This window comes from Mytilus galloprovincialis, chromosome 10 (assembly GCF_965363235.1).
Source record: "Mytilus galloprovincialis chromosome 10, xbMytGall1.hap1.1, whole genome shotgun sequence".
NCBI lineage: Eukaryota > Metazoa > Mollusca > Bivalvia > Mytilida > Mytilidae > Mytilus > Mytilus galloprovincialis.
The window spans coordinates 56,679,007-56,698,994 of NC_134847.1; the positions used below are offsets into that span (position 1 = coordinate 56,679,007).

Here is a 19,988-nt window from a genome sequence, read left to right on the forward strand (position 1 = left end):
AATGCCTGAAAAGTATATTATAACTATTTTGTGTTTCATGATAACTTACCTTGTGGAAATCCCATTACATTAAATATACGATCTAACTGATCATGATGATATGGATTACTTGTTTTTATATCTTCTTGTCGACAATGAAATATAGGTTCATATGTTAATAGTTCTGCAAATATACAACCAATAGCCCATATATCTGAAAAGAAAATTACAAATATAAGAATATGTATTAATTGGCTTTCTCCAAACTACATGATCTATAATTTACCATGACCTCATAAAACTTTTCAAAATCACATATTTCTTTCAAATCAATTTTTTATATACATTTTTGTAGGTTGACAAAATCATGACTAAATTATTTTTATTAGAAGACAGTTCTGAACATTTTTTAATGTTTTTGAATATGCTTATTATTATAACATATTCTATTATAATTAATTTGATCCATACATGGTGATATGTTGAATGTACTTAATTAGCATGTCCAGTGATAAAGAATGTTTATATGGCATTTATGTTTATCTCTCTGTTTATATTTATAATTGACTCTTACTCTATATTTTAATCATTGCTTGATTCATTCTAAACAAACAAAAAAACTCAAGTTTCATACATTCACACACATAAATAAACAGATGGAAGGAAGGATGGACAAACTGATAAAGCGCAAACATTATTATACTATAAAATGCTTGGGGAGAGCAAATTATTTTGAGGCTATTGTTCTTTTAAGCTACACCAGGGGGAAATTTTGCCATATAAAAAAATATCCCAAAGCCCAAATTTTGCAAAAATTTTAGTATATCTGCTGTGAGTGAAAGTAACCTTGACCATTGAACTTTTGACATCAAAACCAAAAGAGCTAGTCTTCACCCCTTAAGTGTTGTATAGATATTGTTTATAATTCAACAGATTCAGTTCAGAAATTGAATAAATGACTTCCACATGACTTGGCAGCATTTATCATATTATAAGCTGAGTTTGTCTATGTTAGGTAAAAATTGCCACAAAACTCTAATTTTATACAATTCACAGCCCAACCTGTAATTTAGAACTAATGGCCTTTATTTGACCGAAATCTTTAAAATGAATAATCTGGAAACAATGATATTTGCCAGACAAGTCATAATCTGAAAGGCTAATGACTGCAGTGGTATTTGGGATTTAGGTTTTGAAAAAATTTATACCAAATTAAAGAACCTTAGTGAGCACGCTCACATACCCCACGTCCCCACATTGTCATCGGAGAAATTAAATAAGTATAAGAAAAAAAAATTGTATAAGAAAAAATACTGAATAATAATTTCCTGTCAATATACACATCTACATAGTATGTCCTTATTATCTACAAAATTTCATGAAATTCTGTTGTGTGTTTTCAGAGGAGTTGAGATGACAAACTGTTGCAGAAGTACATTGAAGCAAATAAGTTCAAAGGGGCATAACTCCTAGAAAAAAATTGAATCGTAATTTCCTGTTGATATACACATCTACGTAGTATGTCCTTATTATCTACAAAGTTTCATGAAATTCTGTTGTGTGGTTTCAGAGGAGTTGAGATGACAAACTGTTGAAGTAGTACCTTAAAGCAAATAAGTTCAAAGAGGTGTAACTCCTAGAAATAAAATTGAATCATGATTTCCTGTCGATATGCACATCTACATAGTATGTCCTTATTATCTGAAAAGGTTTCATGAAATTCTGTTATGTAGTTTCAGAGGAGTTGCGATGACAAACTGTTGCAGTAGTACATTGAAGCAAATAAGTTCAAAGGGGCGTAACTCCTAGAAATGAAATTGAATCGTAAATTCCTGTCGATATGCACAAATACATAATATGTCCTTTTCATATAAAAGATTTCATGAAATTCTGTTGTGTGGTTTGAGAGGAGTTGCGATGACAAACTGTTGCAGTAGTACATTAAAGTAAATAAGTTCAAAGGGGCGTAACTTCTAGAAAAAAAATTGAATCGCAATTTCCCGTCGATATGCACAACTACATAGTATGTCCTTATTATCTGAAAAGGTTTCATGAAATTCTGTTGTGTGGTTTGAGAGGAGTTGTGATGACAAGAAACAGGACTGACGGACGGACGGATGGACGGACTGAGGGACGGACTGACAGAATGACGGGTCAAAAACATTATACCCTCCGCAAACCCGTTGCGTGGGGTATAATAATATTTCATTGAGATGAGGTCTTTCAATCATTATTTTGCACTAATTCTAGTTCTAAAGGCATTCTTATGGAACAGTCTCTTTGTATTGCATAATAATCCAAAGAGCCTTAAATAACTCATCACCAGGCTTTTATAATTGTGTATTCTAGACATAGTTTTAACTACAAGATTACTGTTTAATTCCATAGCAGATATAGGCTATGGATGGCTATCCCGTTTTCCCAAAATGCACTTCTCAAGGTAATCCTCTTAACATTATCTAGGGAAATCAATAAATTCAAAGATTTGTTTTTCATTAATATAATAGTTTTTAATACCTATAGCTTTTGTATAATGCCTAGCACCAAGTAAAAGTTCTGGAGCTCTGTACCAGAAAGTCACAACCACTGGATCTAGATCAGCAAGAGGTTTTAATGGTGAATTAAATAATCTGGCAAATCCCATGTCAGCTGAAATTAAATACATTTAATTATCAAACATGAAAAGCTTAGTAAAATTCATTAAAAACTTTTACAGTTTAGAGTTAAAGCAACCAGTAGTGATATAGAAACAAAGGTATTTACTAAACCTTTAATCTGTTCCAATTAAATATAACAAAACTGATTTTTGATATTCTTTGTAATTTTGCATCTAAATGAAGGGGGGGATGTGATAATTGTGCTAACATAGAGGAATGCAGTTGATTCTTGCATCAGCAAGAACATTTACTGGTTATCACTTAACCATTAGAAAGTAAATAAAAATCCTTAATCTTTCACAAAAAACACAATATAATTTGATAACAAACATTGAACTACTTTTAAACCTGTGATAGTCATAAATACTAATGAATATGTTAACAAGTAGAAGTAACAGTCAGTTAAATACCTATTTTGACTCTGCCTCGTTCTTCACCTTCACCCATCACTAAAATGTTGGCAGGTTTCTGAAAGTAGACAAGAATTTCAACAGTATAGGACATGATACTATAAATAATGGGTGTAGTGTCATGAATTAACACACCATATGAACAAACAGCAGTTATAAGATAAGTTAAAGAAACACTCTGACCATCATAATACAAACATTATTGCCACATTTCAAGTTCTATTAAAAACCAGGTGCTCCGCAGGGTGCAGCTTTAGACGACCGCAGAAGTCGAAACCTGATTCCTAAACTATTGAGACCATAACCCCCAAAATCAATACTAACTATCCCTCTATGGTATGGAAACTTGTGTAATAATTTCAGAGAGATTCCTACACTTACACACAAGTTATTGTTTGAAAACTAGAAAAATGTTTATTTTGGGCCCCCTTTTATGCCCCTAATTTCAAAACTATTAGGACCATAACCCCCAAAATCAATCCCAACCTTCCTTTTTGTGGTATTGAACCTTCTTGTAAAAATTTGTAAAGATTCATCTACTAAAACTAAAGTTATTGTCCAGAAACTAAATCCATCTTCGGGTGACGACATCATGATAGCATTATATGACGCAAAAAGTGTTTAAAGTCGTATAAAAATGTTGAGCGATAACCCCAAAGTCAAAACTAACCATCCCTTCATGATATGGCGACTTGTGGTATAATTTCAAAGAGATTCATACACTTAAACACAAGTTATTATTTGAAAACTACAATAATGCTTATTATGGGCCCCCTTTTTGGCCCCTTTTCCTAAACTATTGGGACCATAACCCACAAAATCAATCCCAACCTTCCTTTAGTGGTATTGAACCTTCTGGTAAAAAACTATAGAGACCCATTTACAGCAAAATTTCCTTAAATTAACAATTAAAGGGCAGCAACCCTACAACAAATTCTCTGATTCATCTGAAATTTCAGGGCAGATAGATCTTGACCTCATGAACAATTTTACCCCATGTCAGATTTGCTCTAAATTTTGGTTTCAGAGATATAAGCTAAAATCTACATTTTACCCCTATGTTCTATTTTTAGCCATGGCGGCCATCTTGGTTGGTTGGCCTGGTCACCGGACAAATTTTTAAAACTAGATACCCCAATGATGATTGTGCTCAAGTTTGGTTTAATTTGGCCCAGTTGTTTCAGAGGAGAAGATTTTTGTAAAAGTTAACGACGACAGACGATGGACGCCGCCAAGTGATGAGAAACGCTAACTTGGACCTTTGGGCCAGGTAAGCTAAAAATGGAATATGACACCAAAAATGAAAATGTATCATTTAATATCAATTGTTGGGCAACAAATGATAAAACTGTTGACAATCTTCACAAGTTTTACATTAAATCTAACATGTTTAATGAGTTTTTTCAATTATCTGTACGATAATTGTTTTATCCAAACTGATCATTTTGTTGTCTGCTCTATGGTCGGGTTGTTGTCGCTTTGACACATTCCCCATTTCCTTTCTCAATTTTATGTTCATGAATTCTAAATTAAATGATACAAATCACAATATCCTGTCAACAAACCGCAATAAGATTGTCTATCTTGTACAAACTCACCAGATCTCTGTGTAATACCCAGTTAGCATGAAGATAGTGTATTCCATCAAGGATTTGGAACAACAAAGATTTAACCATATTTTTTGGTACATCTATCTGTTTTTTGTTTGCTTTTGCTGATCTATGGAATTTTATTATATGCTGAAAATATATATTAATAAAAGTATCAATTAATGGTTTTATCTTCAGAACCGATTCTATGTCAAATACAAACAAGAGTGCACACGCTGAAATGTCTCGCCTTCTATACTAATCATTGATATTATGTTGATAGTCCTAAGTATAAAGCTCAGCTTTATTACAACTGTCACATAAACTTAACATTAACCAAGATAACTAAACAAAGACCAATGAACCTTGAAAAAGAGGTCCAGGTCAGATGAACCATGCCAGGCAGACAGGTACAGCTAACAATGCTTCTATACAACATATATAGTTGACACATTACTTATAGTTTAAGAAAAATAGACCAAAACACAAAAACTTAACACTGTGCAATGAACCGTGAAAATGTGGTCACGGTTAAATAAAACCTGCTTGACTGACATAAAGATCATAATATATTTCCATACACCAAATATAGCTGACCTATGGCATATAGTATTAGATAAAAAGACCAAAACTCAAAAACTTAACTTTGACCACTGAACCATGAAAATGAGGTCAAGGTCACATGACATCTGCCCGCTAGACATGTACACTTAACAATCATTCCATACAACAAATATAGTAGACCTATTGCATATGGTATGAGAAAAACAGACCAAAACACAAAAATTTAACTATAACCACTGAACCATGAAAATGAGGTCAAGGTCAGATGACACCTGCCAGTTGGACATGTACACCTTACAGTCCTTCCATACACCGAATATACTAGCCCTATTGCTTATAGTATCTGAGATATGGACTTGACCACCAAAACTTAACCTTGTTCACTGATCCATGAAATGAGGTTGAGGTCAAGTGAAAACTGTCTGACAGACACGAGGACCTTGCAATGTACGCACATATCATATATAGTTATCCTATTACTTATAATAAGAGAGAATTCAACATTACAAAAAAATTGAACTCTTTTTTCAAGGGGTCACTGAACCATGAAAATGAGGTCAAGGACATTGGACATGTGACTGACGGAAACTTCGTAACATGAAGCATCTATATACAAAGTATGAAGCATCCAGGTCTTCCACCTTCTAAAATATAAAGCTTTTAAGAAGTGAGCTAACACCGCCGCCGTAGCCGCCGCCGGATCACTATCCCTATGTCGAGCTTTCTGCAACAAAAGTTGCAGGCTCGACAAAAAAAACTAATCACAATGCCTGACTTTAACAATTATTCAAATCCTTTTAATGAAAGTGTGTGTAAATCAATTCAGTAAGCACAGAAGAGTAAAGATCGCATTAATTTATTAGTGGGAAGTAAAATTAAAAATTGCATTGTCAATAAACTGATTCAACTACAATTCTGGACAATGGAAGATAACTCTAATTTTTGTCTAGCCTGCAACTTTTGTTGCAGAAAGCTCGACATAGGGATAGTGATCCGGCGGCAGCGGCGGCGGCGGTGTTAGCTCACTTCTTAAAAGCTTTATATTTCAGAAGGTAGAAGACCTGGATGCTTCATACTTTGTATATAGATGCTTCATGTTATGAAGTTTCCGTCAGTCACATGTCCAATGTCCTTGACCTCATTTTCATGGTTCAGTGACCACTTGAAAAAAAAGTTCAAATTTTTTGTAATGTTGAATTCTCTCTTATTTTAAGTAATAGGATAACTATATTTGGTATGTGCGTACCTTGCAAGGTCCTCATGTCTGTCAGACAGTTTTCACTTGACCTCGACCTCATTTCATGGATCAGTGATCAAGGTTAAGTTTTGGTGGTCAAGTCCATATCTCAGATACTATAAGCAATAGGGCTAGTATATTCTGTGTATGGAAGGACTGTAAGGTGTACATGTCCAACTGGCAGGTGTCATCTGACCTTGACCTCATTTTCATGGTTCAGTGGTTATAGTTAAATTTTTGTGTTTTGGTCTGTTTTTCTCATACTATATGCAATAGGTCTACTATATTTAATGTATGGAATGACAGTAAGGTGTTCATGTCTAGCGGGCAGATGTCATCTGACCTTGACCTCATTTTCATGGTTCAGTGGTCAAAGTTAAGTTTTTGAGTTTTGGTCTTTTTATCTAATACTGTATGCCATAGGTCAACTATATTTGGTGTATGGAAATATTTTATGATCTTTATGTCAGTCGCGCAGGTTTTATTTGACGGTGACCTCATTTTCACGGTTCATTGCACAGTGTTAAGTTTTTGTGTTTTGGTCTATTTTTCTTAAATTATAAGTAATGGGTCAACTATATATGTTGTATAGAAGCATTGTTAGCTGTACATGTCTGCCTGGCATGGTTCATCTGACCTTGACCTCATTTTCAAGGTTCATTGGTCTTTGTTTAGTTATCTTGGTTAATGTTAAGTTTATGAGACAGTTGTAATAAAACTAAGCTTTATACTTAGGACTATCAACATAATATCAATGATTAGTATAGAAGGCGAGACATTTCAGCGTGTGCACTCTTGTTTAAGATGACTTTAACAATGACATTATTTATAATTTTAGAACAGATATTAAATTCCTGCACCTTGCAAAAGTTGTGGAATTTTCTTAACAGGTGGAACATTGTTTTGTGACTTGAACGTCTGAGCATATATTACATTTATAAATTCGTGGAAATGTTCATGGATTGTTCTGATCAATGCACTATATTTTGTGTATCAAAATTAATTCATGGATAGGATGTATAGAATGTTATGATCAATGCACTATATTTTGTGTATCAAAAGGTAGTGATAACTTAAGCCCTGGAAGATTAAGATTTCAAGTCAGTAGCATAGGGCTTTGATTGCATTTCATATTTCATGCAATCTTTACCCGAAACCTACCCATAAATCATGTTCTGCATAGTCAAACAGTAGCCATACTTTTCTGTCTGTGTGTGACAAGAAAACTTTCTGTAAACTGATAACATTAGGATGCTTTAACTCTCTCAAAAGCTGAAAGTAAATAATATGTAATACTATACATCTCATAAACAAACAAGTGAAACTGCTAGCTACTGCTCACTGGTGATACCCCGCCCAAAATAAAAAAAATTTCGGCAAACAGGAAGCAGTTGAGTGATAAATCTGAAAACGCATCACATGGTATAGTTGACTTATTAGAAATCCTTATGTATTTCCTGAGAAAGATGCGATAAAAAATATTCATGGGACGGAAGGACGGACAGAGGTAAGACAGTATACCCCAACTTTTTTAAAGTGGGGGTATAATAATGGTCAATAATTATTGCATTTCATTGAAAGCTTTGGTACAAATTGAATACAGTAATATCATAGGCTCTATTTTATTTTCTTGAGGGAAATAAGTATAAATAATAAAAAGACTTTAATTAAAAGTAACCCAATATGGTAGCATAAAAGTTAATAGTTTATATAATTACTTACATGTATATCATTGTTAATATTCATTAAACAGGTAAAGGTAAAATAATTCTTGATGCAGATGACTATTCTTAAAATTACTTCAGCTTTTGTTTATAGTGGAAGGCTTGTTTTTTGTCAGTTGGAAAGATTTGGTATTTTCTATATGTAGGAAATAAAACTGTTTTCAATAGATTTTTAATTTGTTCTTATGTTGTATTAATATTGTTACACCAATGTCATAGTTTAGAGGGTTTGCAGCTCACAAACATGTTCAATGTTGCAACATTCTTGATGTGCTTTTTACAAGCCAGGATATATCATTATGTGGTTGTAGGTGGTTAATGTCTGCAATAGTTATCAATAACATTTTTATAATTAATCAAATATCAGGCTGTAAGTTTTCTCTTTTAAATTGTTTTTAATTTTAATAAGAATCTTCACTACAACAAAATTCTATCACTCTATGTCTGACAGAAAAACTTCCTAGAAGATGGGACAAGAAGTTTCCTTTTAAGAATGTGACTATTAGTCTGTTTAAAAATAACAAGCTTTTTAAAAGACTGTTTTAAATTGATTGTTTTTAAATAAAGGAACTTAAAAAGCAGAAAAAATTAAGGGTCTTTGGCTTGTTTTCGAGATATAAGCCATTGAAAATTTGGCAGGAAATAATTGTCTCAAGACATTTCATTTAACAACAGCACCTTTTTCTTCAAAAAATTATGAAAAAATAACAAGAATTTGATAGGATTTTCAAATATGGCTTTTTAATCAATATGTAATAAAATAATGAAAAGAAAATTGGGATTAAGCAGGGCGGATTTTTTTAGTGGCAGTACATGGATAAAACCAGAGGAATCAGAGGAACCAAATGCCTTTCAAAAATTAAAAAACAAGAATAGCGAACATCCTTAAGTTTTTTTCGGTTGTATCAAAGTGTTTTATATTTATTCCTGACCTATTTTCTTTAAATAATGAATGATCATTCTAGATACTGCTACCTTGATCAGGAAAGACATAACTCCCCTACTATATTATGTTATGGAAGCTAAACCAAATTACTTACAGCTATTTCTCTACATGCTGACATAGATATTCCTGTACCTTCTATCTGTTTTAAAGCATATTCTCGTCCATCAGTGCTGAAATTCAAATCAGAGAAATACTTTGGATCCGAAATAGCTATTTCAAAATTTATACCTATAAACATGGAAATTGCAGACGTTTTTCTCTCAACCACACAAATGTTATTAATTTTAGTGTTTTTTTTTTAAATCCTTCAATATGTAATAAAATCTCATACAACATTCTCACTCATAGTATAGTAGCACTTAAAAAGACTAGATGTATTTGTATGAAACATATGGGCCTGTTCACAAAAAAATCAAGAAGTCATTTTTAGGAATTGTAAAATTTTGGTAAGCTTGAATGCTGATATTTTTGTGCTTTATAAAAAATATTACCATAAAAAATTAAAATTATATACCTGAATGTATAAGATGTCTGCATGTTGAATAAATAGACTTATACATACAATGTACTAAAAATTAGCTTAATATGTGAAGTTCAGTGTATCCCAAACTCTGTCTATCTGACAAAAGTCACAAAATGTCAGACAAGAAATCATTCGGTCAAACAGAATTTTTTGGAGATTTTGGTTAAATATATAGAAGAAAAATTCAAATTTATTTTTCAGTCAGACAAACCCTAAAACAGTTTGGCACAGACTAGAAGTTTTGATAAGAAATAATAAACAGCTGCCCCACGAGCACATGATACACCCGTCATCTTGTGTGTGAAGTTTTATGCAATAATCATAAATAGTTTCTGAGATATGGGGCGACATTGAGTTGGCCTAATTGAAACAATTTTGGAATAACGCACATCTCTCCAAATGTAATTAATTAAATTACATTAAAGTCATAAGAAACCTCAAATCAAAAAAAATTAATGCATATGATTTTTATAACTCAATGGATAGTTTTCATTATAAAACTTATGTACATATACTTTTTTCTGAAGAAAATTCTTTAATTTATTCATATTTAGAAGAAGTTTACTTTATTTGAATAGCTTCCTTCCAGCAAGCTATTCCCCCCGACATATTTTCCGTATGCAAGGTGACCTCAGTGTGACCCATCTCGTAAAAATCCGGTGACCACAATACGCATGGATGTCCTTAAAATAAACTATTAATATCTGAATTTACATGTTAAACACGTGCTCAATTTCCATGCTTTTTTGTTTATTTTTCGTCAATTGTCGACAAACAGGTGACAATCGTTAAACTTCGGCTTCAAAACACGAACTTTAATTACCTGCCATATTTTCACAACAACACTGACCGATTGAGAAAAAAAATTGACAATTATACGAAATTTACACGAAAAAAATGATAAATTCGAGCACAGAAGACGAAGTTTAGGATGTTTGTATGCATTAGTTCAAGAATTGGAAGAACATTATTTTTCACCGGTCACTCGTTTCTTATGACTTTAACATGTAATTGAAAATTGACAAGAAAACACATTGCATTCAATTAAATGATAAATTGTAATTTTTAAGGGTGTACAGTTTCATATACCCATACAATCTCTAATGGGAAGTTATTATAAAATTGTTTCATTAAGGTACAAATGTATGTTATAAATACAATGTTCCCTGTACTCAAACTACACAACAATTTTACAATGATTATCTCTAAGATGTGGAACCAAAACTCTTAAGAGGGTAGGAATGCCCTCTAAAGTCAGGTGTCAAACAGTCACTTTCAGCTACCTTTAGAGTCAAATTGATAAACTTTTACCATCATTTGTCAAATTGATAAACTTTTACCATCATTTGTCAAATTGATAAACTTTTACCATCATTTGTCAAATCATCCCTATTATGATGCGTCAAAGATCCTACATGTAAATAATTATCGTTACTGTAATTTTTTCAATCTAAATTTAATGTAATTTGTCAAAATCAGTCATTTTTTTTATTGTCTTAAAGAAAGCATATTTTTAATTGTCATGCATCAAAAACATTACTGTTGACATCATTTGGCAATTTTTCTTACTGTTATTCATCAATAAGGTAAAAATGTACCCCCCTTACGACCTTCTCTATCTTTTTGATATTTTTAAACAATTTTAAGATGGATGGTCTACAAATTGTAAATTTGAATTGTTTTACATTGTCATTTCGTAGTCTTTTAAAGATGACTATGCGGTATGGGCTTTGCTCATTGTTGAAGACTGTATAGTCGGTAATTTCTGTGTCATTTTGGTCTCTTGTGGAGAGTTGTCTCATTGGCAATCATACCACATCTTCTTTTTTGATATTTAAAAGAGCTACGGTTCTACAGCTACATCAAGGATAAGTATAGTTTACTATACAAATCTTTGACTACATTTACATATATAATCTGATGACTGTCATGAGGGTAATAACAAATGCCCTTTACTGTCTGTTATTTCAGCTACCATTAGTGCCATAGTGATTGAAATTTTACAGTGATTTGTCAAAATCCACTTATCCTGATTTGTCAGAGGTCTCAAATAATTCTATAACGTTACTTTTATTTTTGGAAAAATTTAACGTGATTAATGATTTGTCAAAATCTTTCGATGTTTTTATCGACTAAAAGAAAGTCCATATTTCATTATTATTTTACAGTTTACAACATTTGTAAAGAACTATTACCGTTATTTGTCATGAAGGTACCCTATTCCAAATAATACACCTTATCGCTATTTGTCCGCCATTACTGGACATCACACAGGTTCCCGTAAAATTTTGACGTCATAATTCAAAATATCTGACGCCACAATGGAAAAGTGATTGTTGTATGACGCCAATAGTTCAAGCGGAACAGATTCTCGGGTCAAGCGGAAATAGCGATAAGGTGTATTATGACGTCTTGAAAGGCTATTATAATTTTTTTCTTTGACGTCGAAGTAAGGCGTCAAAGAAAAAAATTAAAATAGCCCACCCTCTATCATAGACATAACATAACAAATCATTAAATTTATATAGATTGCCATTGAGTCAATACTCAAATAATTGTACAAAAATAGAAAAACAATAAGGAATTCTTATCATTCTTCAAAAAATGACACGTATTATCTATACGTCTATAATGCGTGATGGCAAGAAATACTAAAAAATAAAGAAATAACTCTTAAAAAATATAAAATCGACGATTTAGTGTGCGAGACATATGCTTCAAACACACTTTAACCTGTTCTTCCTTTTGCCTTTATACACATGTCCATATGTTCCTCGTCCAACTTTGCATCCTTCGTAATCGAAAAGGTCCTCGACTTTTGCTCTTTCTGCATTGGTTTTCTGTTTATATTCAAAATCCATTTCTTTGACAAGGCTCAAAAATATTTATTTTCCTAAAGATGCTTTTTAAATAAAATTCCTTTATTAAAAGCGTATTGATGATCAATACGATCTAATTACAGAACATTCATGGAACGACTCAACTATTCCGGGTTTTCAACACTGGCAACGTAGATTTAAGATCATTCAAAGGGGCACTATAGTTAGAATCTAGCTACGAGATACAAATGTATATATATAATAAAAAATAAAAAATATAATTTATTTTTGTTCAATTAATAGTGAAATAATAATTCGCCTTTAGCGGCCAGTATGTTTCAATTTTGTCAAAATAAGCTGAGAACCATTGATGATGAATAATTATCTTGTTTATCTCAGCCGTTGCCAAAGCCATGCCGGAATAATTCGACTTCATTCACGGAATCCGTATTTTATATGTGAACTTCTGCTAGAGATGGATAACGCATACATTGTGCGTTTTGAGTATTTAAAGGAAAATAATGCCAATATTGAAAGTGAAACAAAAGTAAACTGATCATTTGACGTTGACTGCATGATTCGATCCACATAATATCCTTTTTATACAGGTACAAATGTACCGGAAAAACGATGATTAACATATATTTTTAATGTACAATATTAAGTTAAAGAGACCTAAAAAAAAAATACAAATGCACGAGCTAGTTTCTATCTATATCTATATTATGTTTATATCGCTTATATGACCATCGGTCTGAGGTCTCCGGAGGTCAACTCGATAGTTAATTAAATGCATGGCGTCTAGACTAAAATACACTTATAACGAAGTTACATGTTCCCGAGCCCATACCCTGCCGGTAATTTTTTTTATTTTAGAGACTTTTTATAAAATGGATAAATGTAGCTAGTGTAATGAAATCAGAGATCTATATAATTAGACTGAAGTATAGCTTGCATCAATTATTTCTCAGTATATTGGAGAACCATAATTTTTTATAAACCAGAAAACTGACGGACCAAAACTATACATGAATTCTCGCCTCGTATAACTCGTTGCAATACCATATAGAGTAAAGAATAATGAGCAAACTGAAGAAAAGAATACAGAAAAATAACCAAACAATTAATAGGATACAGAAAGTGAAGACAATCCCATCCCTACCCCAGTCATTCATCACTGAAGCAAATACCAAAAAAACAGCTAGGTCTCTAAAAAATGATCAGATAGCAATTTTTGACAAATATCAAACAGTTTTGCATGTGCCAAACACCTTCCATAGGCAACTGCATGTATAATACACTTAACATTCAGTGACAAATATTTCAAGCATGTACAGCTGGGACGTTTACAAATAAACCATACATATAATGGCCAGGCCCTGTTAAGTAGCCCGCCTTCCGGGAAGAAGGTTGGGGAAAAGTAGCCTGTTGCTGGTACACATGAAGGCAGCTGTTGAGATGATAGAAAAGTTAAAAAAAAACACCTTAAGCTTGTAAGCATATATAAGATAGCATTTAGAAAAAAAGAACCGTACACATAGAGCTAATGTTTTTTTTTTTTTATAGAAAACACTCGTTATTAGTACAATTAAATGCGTACGGCTTCTTACCAACCGATTCTTTCGTCGAATCTGTTTCCACAGACGTATTTATTGCGTCCGGTGGCGAATGTGTCATGCATGTTCAGGATAATCATATATATATATAGTGTCATTTGAAACTCTGAACTCTGGTCGGTAGTTGTCTCATTGCCAATCATACCATATCACCTTATATTATATACTCTGTTTTCCGTCCGAAAGTGTGTTTCGCAACCATGGCAACGGATCTTTATATAGCTTTTTTGAACGATTTTTTTTACCGAAAGTAGATGTTCTGCCGTTAAAAGATATTCTAACCAACTTAGTCACTAATTTGTAACAGAGGCTTTGAGACTAGGCTGATGTTATACAATATAGTCCCCCGATGATAGAAGTACCATATTTCATTTAGTATGTTACATGTAAAATAAAATGTTAATACATTTTATTGAAAAAAGAAATAATTTTATATTTACAGATTTTCTTTAGTAGAAGCCAAATTGGACTTTTGATCCGGACAAAAGTAACTATTACATAAAGTCAATTCGACAAAGATCATTTACACCAATTTTTATTGATATGATTGTGTAGCTTCGAAGTTGGTTAAATGTTTGAAAAAAGTTCATGACGGAGGGACGACGAACCCCAAGTATTGAGAAAGGATCTTTGGAACCATCGGACCAGATTGCTAAAACTAGTCTAACCAAGCCACCTTTTAATATTGGAAAAGAAACGATATGATGTATCAATTAGTGACACAAAATCACAACTGGCATGCGTATGGAAAAAGAAAAGCAAATGATTCTATCGCTTTATTGCTGTTACCGATCTCAAAATCACAATAAGGCCATGGGGTAAGTATTCTTACAAAATTTCGTCCATAACACGAAAAAAAGTCAAAGATAAAATACGCAATGGGCACTTTTCACACATTTCCGCGGCAATTTTCAATTTGTATAACTAGGGATAAAATAAAAAACTCAACTAAAAGTATAGTAGCTATTGAATAGGACTGCAACGTGAGGATGAAGAATTTCTTGGATAAGCATTCTAAAGGCAGAAAATTTCGTCCGTTAAACGGAAATAAAGCCAAATTTTATAAAATAACACGGGGGGGGGGGGGGGGGGTGGAGAGTCAAATTTTATAAAATACGCATTGCATGAGCACTTTCCAACCCACTGCCTTTGCATTTCTGTATGGCTAGGGATTATAAGCTCTGCTAAATAAATAGCTATTGCAAAGTACTACAGCGGGAGGGTAATAAATTTCTTGGGTACTATCTTAAATTTCGTCCGAAACATGGAAATAAAGCCATATTCGATGAAATATATATAAACGCATTGGGGACACCCACTTTCCGACCCATCGTCTCGGTTGTTCTTTTATGGATAGGGATTTGTAGACGCTGCCATTATGAATAGCTATTGGATAATACTACAACGTGAGGTTCAAGAATTATTAGAATATGCATTTTTAAAGGATGGAAATTTCGTCCGTAACATGAAATAAAGCCAAATCGATAAAATACGCATTGGTGACACCCACTTTCTGACCCATTGTCTCGGTTGTTCTTTATTGCTAGAGATTAAAGACATGTCATAATGAACATCTGTTAGTGACCTTCTGCTGTTGTTTTTTCTATGGTCGGGTTGTTGTCTCTTTGACACATTCCCCATTTCCATTCTCAATTTTATCTATTGGAAAGTACTACAACGTAAGAGTAAAAAAATCTGTAGTAAGCATTCTTAAAGGTAGAAAATTTCGTCCAGAACACGAAAAAAAATGAAATACGCATGGGAACACCGATTTTCCGACCCATTGGCTGTTGTTCTTCATAGCTATTGCACGGTGGGTATGGTTGTCCTGCGAGAGAACGTACTGTGCTGGTGATTCGGTCCTGACGGGTGCTGGTGATCAATGAAAAAATGTAAACAAAGACGAAAATGATAATTTTTTACGTTTTCACTCATAAAAAATGGAAGAAAACAGTTGAGATTTTTCAATTTCGTTTCTTATGGGTTCATATATAAACCCTTGAAAAAATGACCCTCTAAACTGTTTCAGTAAGCGTAACACAAAAATGCTCATTTTCAGAAAATCTGGAACTGAAAAAATAAAACAAAAATGCTCATAGAGTCCGCTTTCTATGCCGCAATCCACACGACAAAACAATTTTGTGAAAAAACATTGCAATTTATTAAAATTTAGCATTTTCTCAATTTATTCATGTCCTGATACTGTGCTGGTGGGTCCTGTCATTGTGTTGGTGGGTCCTGATACGGTGCTGGTGATTTTGGATAAAAATTTGGTCATATTTGAAACAAATGTTACAAAATCAATAAAATTAGCCAGATAATTGTTGCCAACAGGATCTATGACTCCTATTTTAGCTCTTGTGCATCCATTTGGCTGTTTCAATGTGTTTTCAAATGATCTGAACTTGTATTACATAATAACATAAAAGGGCAGCATCTTTCGTCCAATATCAGATAACAATATATAGTATCTAAAATAAGTTAAAAATTCCACAATACTATATAATTCATTTTATGTGTCAATTTGTTCGAAAAAAGTCGAAAAGAAGAGACTTTTTTTAATGTCATGATTATATGTCGCTTTCTAGATCTATGCTTAGCATTTATTTCAGATGACATGGACTCCTCACCCTGATGACCCTGCTGCCTTTCATAACTTTATCCGTATACCTATATTAATACTAGTAGATAAACAAAATGCTGCATGCAACACGTATTTTTGTATTTAAAATGATTCGTTGTAACGAGAATATTTGTGGTGAATGGAAACTGTGAGGGTCACAATCTTAAATTGCTTATAAATGTTGCTGGAACCAGTTTCGTTACCTGATCTGAATTTTCTGAAATGTGCAAGGTAGATAGACATTTTGATTTTTTTACTCGGAAATGAACCATTGTGTTGATCCCATGCTAAACAAGAAGTTTCCCCTTTATATCTCTATTATTCATTGTCTGTGCTGTTTTGATACTATTGCAGTTTGCACATTTCGGAATTGACAGGCCACAGGAGGGGTCATAAACCGTACACGAAAAGATAAAATATTGATATAAGTACTTAATTTGCATCTTTGAACCCCCATCCCGGCTTGTTTTTTTAGGAGCCTGTGGTGACAAAAATGGTCGATTACAGACAGCCGTGTACGCATTTTACTTTCCAGGCGGGTTATTGTTGATTGTTAAAGTCCTGAAAACGGATAGATGGAAACAAAAATGTTTGATATATCTGGCTTTAGATTCAGTTTTTTTTTAAATATAAATTAAGGCTACATTTTAATATAATAATTCTATGAATTCACAATATAAAAAAAAGCAGAAAAACAAATGAATGAAGTGAAATATCTTAGTAATGAGTCAATACTACAGAGATGGTGTGTTTGACACACAAAACTTAAAAGCTTAGTGATATTACCAATATTAAAATAAAAGTGTATTTTAGTTGGGTATTTTTTCCATTTACTCATTTTCAATTATAATCAAGGCACAGTTTATTTTTATTCATGAAAAATATTTATAGATATAGGAAGATGTGGTGTGAGTGCCAATGAGACAACTCTCCATCCAAATAACAATTTAAAAAGTAAACCATTATAGGTTTAAAGTACGGCCTTCAACACGGAGCCTTGGCTATATATAGAAAAGAAGGACACATTGTTCACTTCCTCCCCCGTAATTCTTTATCAAAAATATTTATTTTGAAATGAAAAAAGCTAAGAAATCTTAATTTTATTAGTGTTCTCTAGGTTATCTCGTCTTCATTCTCTGACATATTCTAGCCTGCCCTTTCATAAAATAGTGATTTTGTTTTAGTGTTATCTCGAACTTTCGAGAAAAAAAACTGATAACCGTTTAGACAAAAAAAAAATGTGTCGGAAAAATCTTACAGCAAGTGATTCTTAATAGCTATAAGATACATTTTTCTTTTACAATACAACTTTTAAATCTTACGGGAAACTGTTCCAAGCTTTCACTGTAACCTCGCTCTATCTTATCCCCATCCCTCCCCCCCCCCCCCAAAAAAAAAACCACCGAACAAACAAACCCGCAATACTATTGTCATTCTTATAGTCAGCACTCAATTGTTCACAAACAAATGTGTTTTAAGCTGCTAAAGACATGATTCAAACGCTCAGAAAGTCCTTTGTTCTATATTTTTGCTCTCCATTTTTATGCAAAACCTTTTACATTTTTATTTTATGGGTTATTGTTGAAGGTCGTACGATGACGTATGGTTGTTAACACATACTTCCTTTGGTTCCTTATGGAAATTTGTCCGTTGACAACAAACATACCACATCATCTACTTTATATAAGTATTGTATAAATTACAACGTATTTTGGTGATCTTGCAAAATGATCGTAATCCCGAAAATCGTAAACATATTTTCTTATCTTAAAAGGGGGCAAGAAGGGTTCCATTAACAGGCCAATAAATAAGATTACAGTTAGTTTTAAAAAAAATAGGGGTATTTTTTCTCTCATAATAACAGTAAACAGATTCACAACAATGTCAATTTCAAGAAAGCAGACAACAGCTAATAAGTCAATAACAGTACAGCATCAATGATCTTGAATATATGCCACTTTTTACTAAAATATAAAAGCACAGAACCAGGACATAGGAGCACAGAACCAGGACCGTTTTTCTTATCACCAGCACAGCGTCAGGACAATTCCGTTTTACGAACTTGCACGACTTTTGCAATATAATATTGTTGTAATATACTTTGCATGGTACTTATGACACATCAGAGAAAAATTAAGCAACAAAACGGTCGTTTTATTGCCGTTCTGATACAATGTAAACAAACCCACCAGCACAGAATCAGGACCCACCAGCACCCGTCAGGACCAAATCACCAGCACAGTACGTTCTCTCGCAGGACAACCATACCCACCGTGTATTGGTAAGTACTACAACGTATAAAGGGTAAAGAATTTTTGGTTAAAGGTAATCAATTTCGTCCGTAACATCGTAAAAAAGTCAAATTGATAAATACGCATTGGACACTTTCCTACCCATTTTCTCCGCAGTTCTGTATAGCTAGGATTTAAAAACTCTGCTTAAAAAAAATGCTTTTTGATAGTACTACAGCGAGAGGATATAGAAACTCTAGGGTAAGAATTCCTAAAGGCCACAGGTAACGTCCATTACACTAGAAAAAAAATCAAATTTGATAAAATACCGCATTGGGGACACCAACTTTCCGACCTATTGTCTCAGTTGTTCTTTATGGCTAGAGATTATAGACCTGCCTTAATACACAGGCATTTACTATTGGTAATTAAGTCCTACCATGTAAGGGTAAAGAATTTCTGGTGTAAGCATTTTAAAAGGTCGAAAAATTTGTCCGTAACACGATAACCAGATGCTCCGCAGTGCGCAGCTTTACGCGACCGCAGAGGTCGAACCCTGAACAGTATGGACACTACATTCAAGCTTGATACAGCTCTTAATTTGGATTGTGATTACATTGTTGACACAACATAGGTTTCTGACACAGAATGAAAGTGGTCTAATGAACTTAACAATTTTTTTTGGCTTATGAACAATACACTATGCTGTTGAATATTATTGCCTCAAAACAAATAATGGAAGAAATTTTCTTTTTAATTTCTGAAATTTGAAATGAGAAAAATTGTTTTCCCCCTTTTTCTATACACTCTTCCACAAGTTATTGTCTGGACACTAGAAAAATGCTTATTTGGGCCCCTTTTTCCTAATCCAAAGGGACAATAGCCCCCTTTAATCAATCCCAACCTTTCTTTTGTGGCTTCAAACCTTGTGTTTAAATTTCTAAGTTTTATATTTACTTATACTTAAGTTATTGGCATATTACAAATTATGCTAAAAATTATTGGTCAAATTTCGAAATATACTTTTAAAAGTTATTGGCAAATATCCAATGGGAGTTTATTATACTTAA

General features: G+C 33.0%; 1 protein-coding gene across 5 annotated transcripts in view; it reads right to left on the reverse strand.

The window, feature by feature from the left end:
• Positions 1–12,545, reverse strand: part of LOC143047914 (cyclin-dependent kinase 8-like) — a 29,252-nt gene extending 16,707 nt beyond the window's left edge. For 2 of the 5 annotated variants that reach the window (XM_076221259.1, XM_076221258.1), the window contains exons 1-7: positions 12,357–12,543; positions 9,201–9,276; positions 7,598–7,708; positions 4,645–4,785; positions 3,047–3,104; positions 2,497–2,628; positions 50–193 (exon numbers count right to left, since the gene is read on the reverse strand). In XM_076221259.1, the coding sequence (XP_076077374.1) occupies positions 50–193; positions 2,497–2,628; positions 3,047–3,104; positions 4,645–4,785; positions 7,598–7,708; positions 9,201–9,276; positions 12,357–12,490 (796 nt within the window). In that variant the 5' untranslated portion in view covers positions 12,491–12,543. Of the gene's footprint in view, positions 1–49; positions 194–2,496; positions 2,629–3,046; positions 3,105–4,644; positions 4,786–7,597; positions 7,709–9,200; positions 9,277–12,356 lie in introns of all 5 variants that reach the window. The other 3 variants (XM_076221256.1, XM_076221255.1, XM_076221257.1) reach the window with 3 other exon arrangements.
• Positions 12,546–19,988: the final 7,443 nt, after the last annotated feature.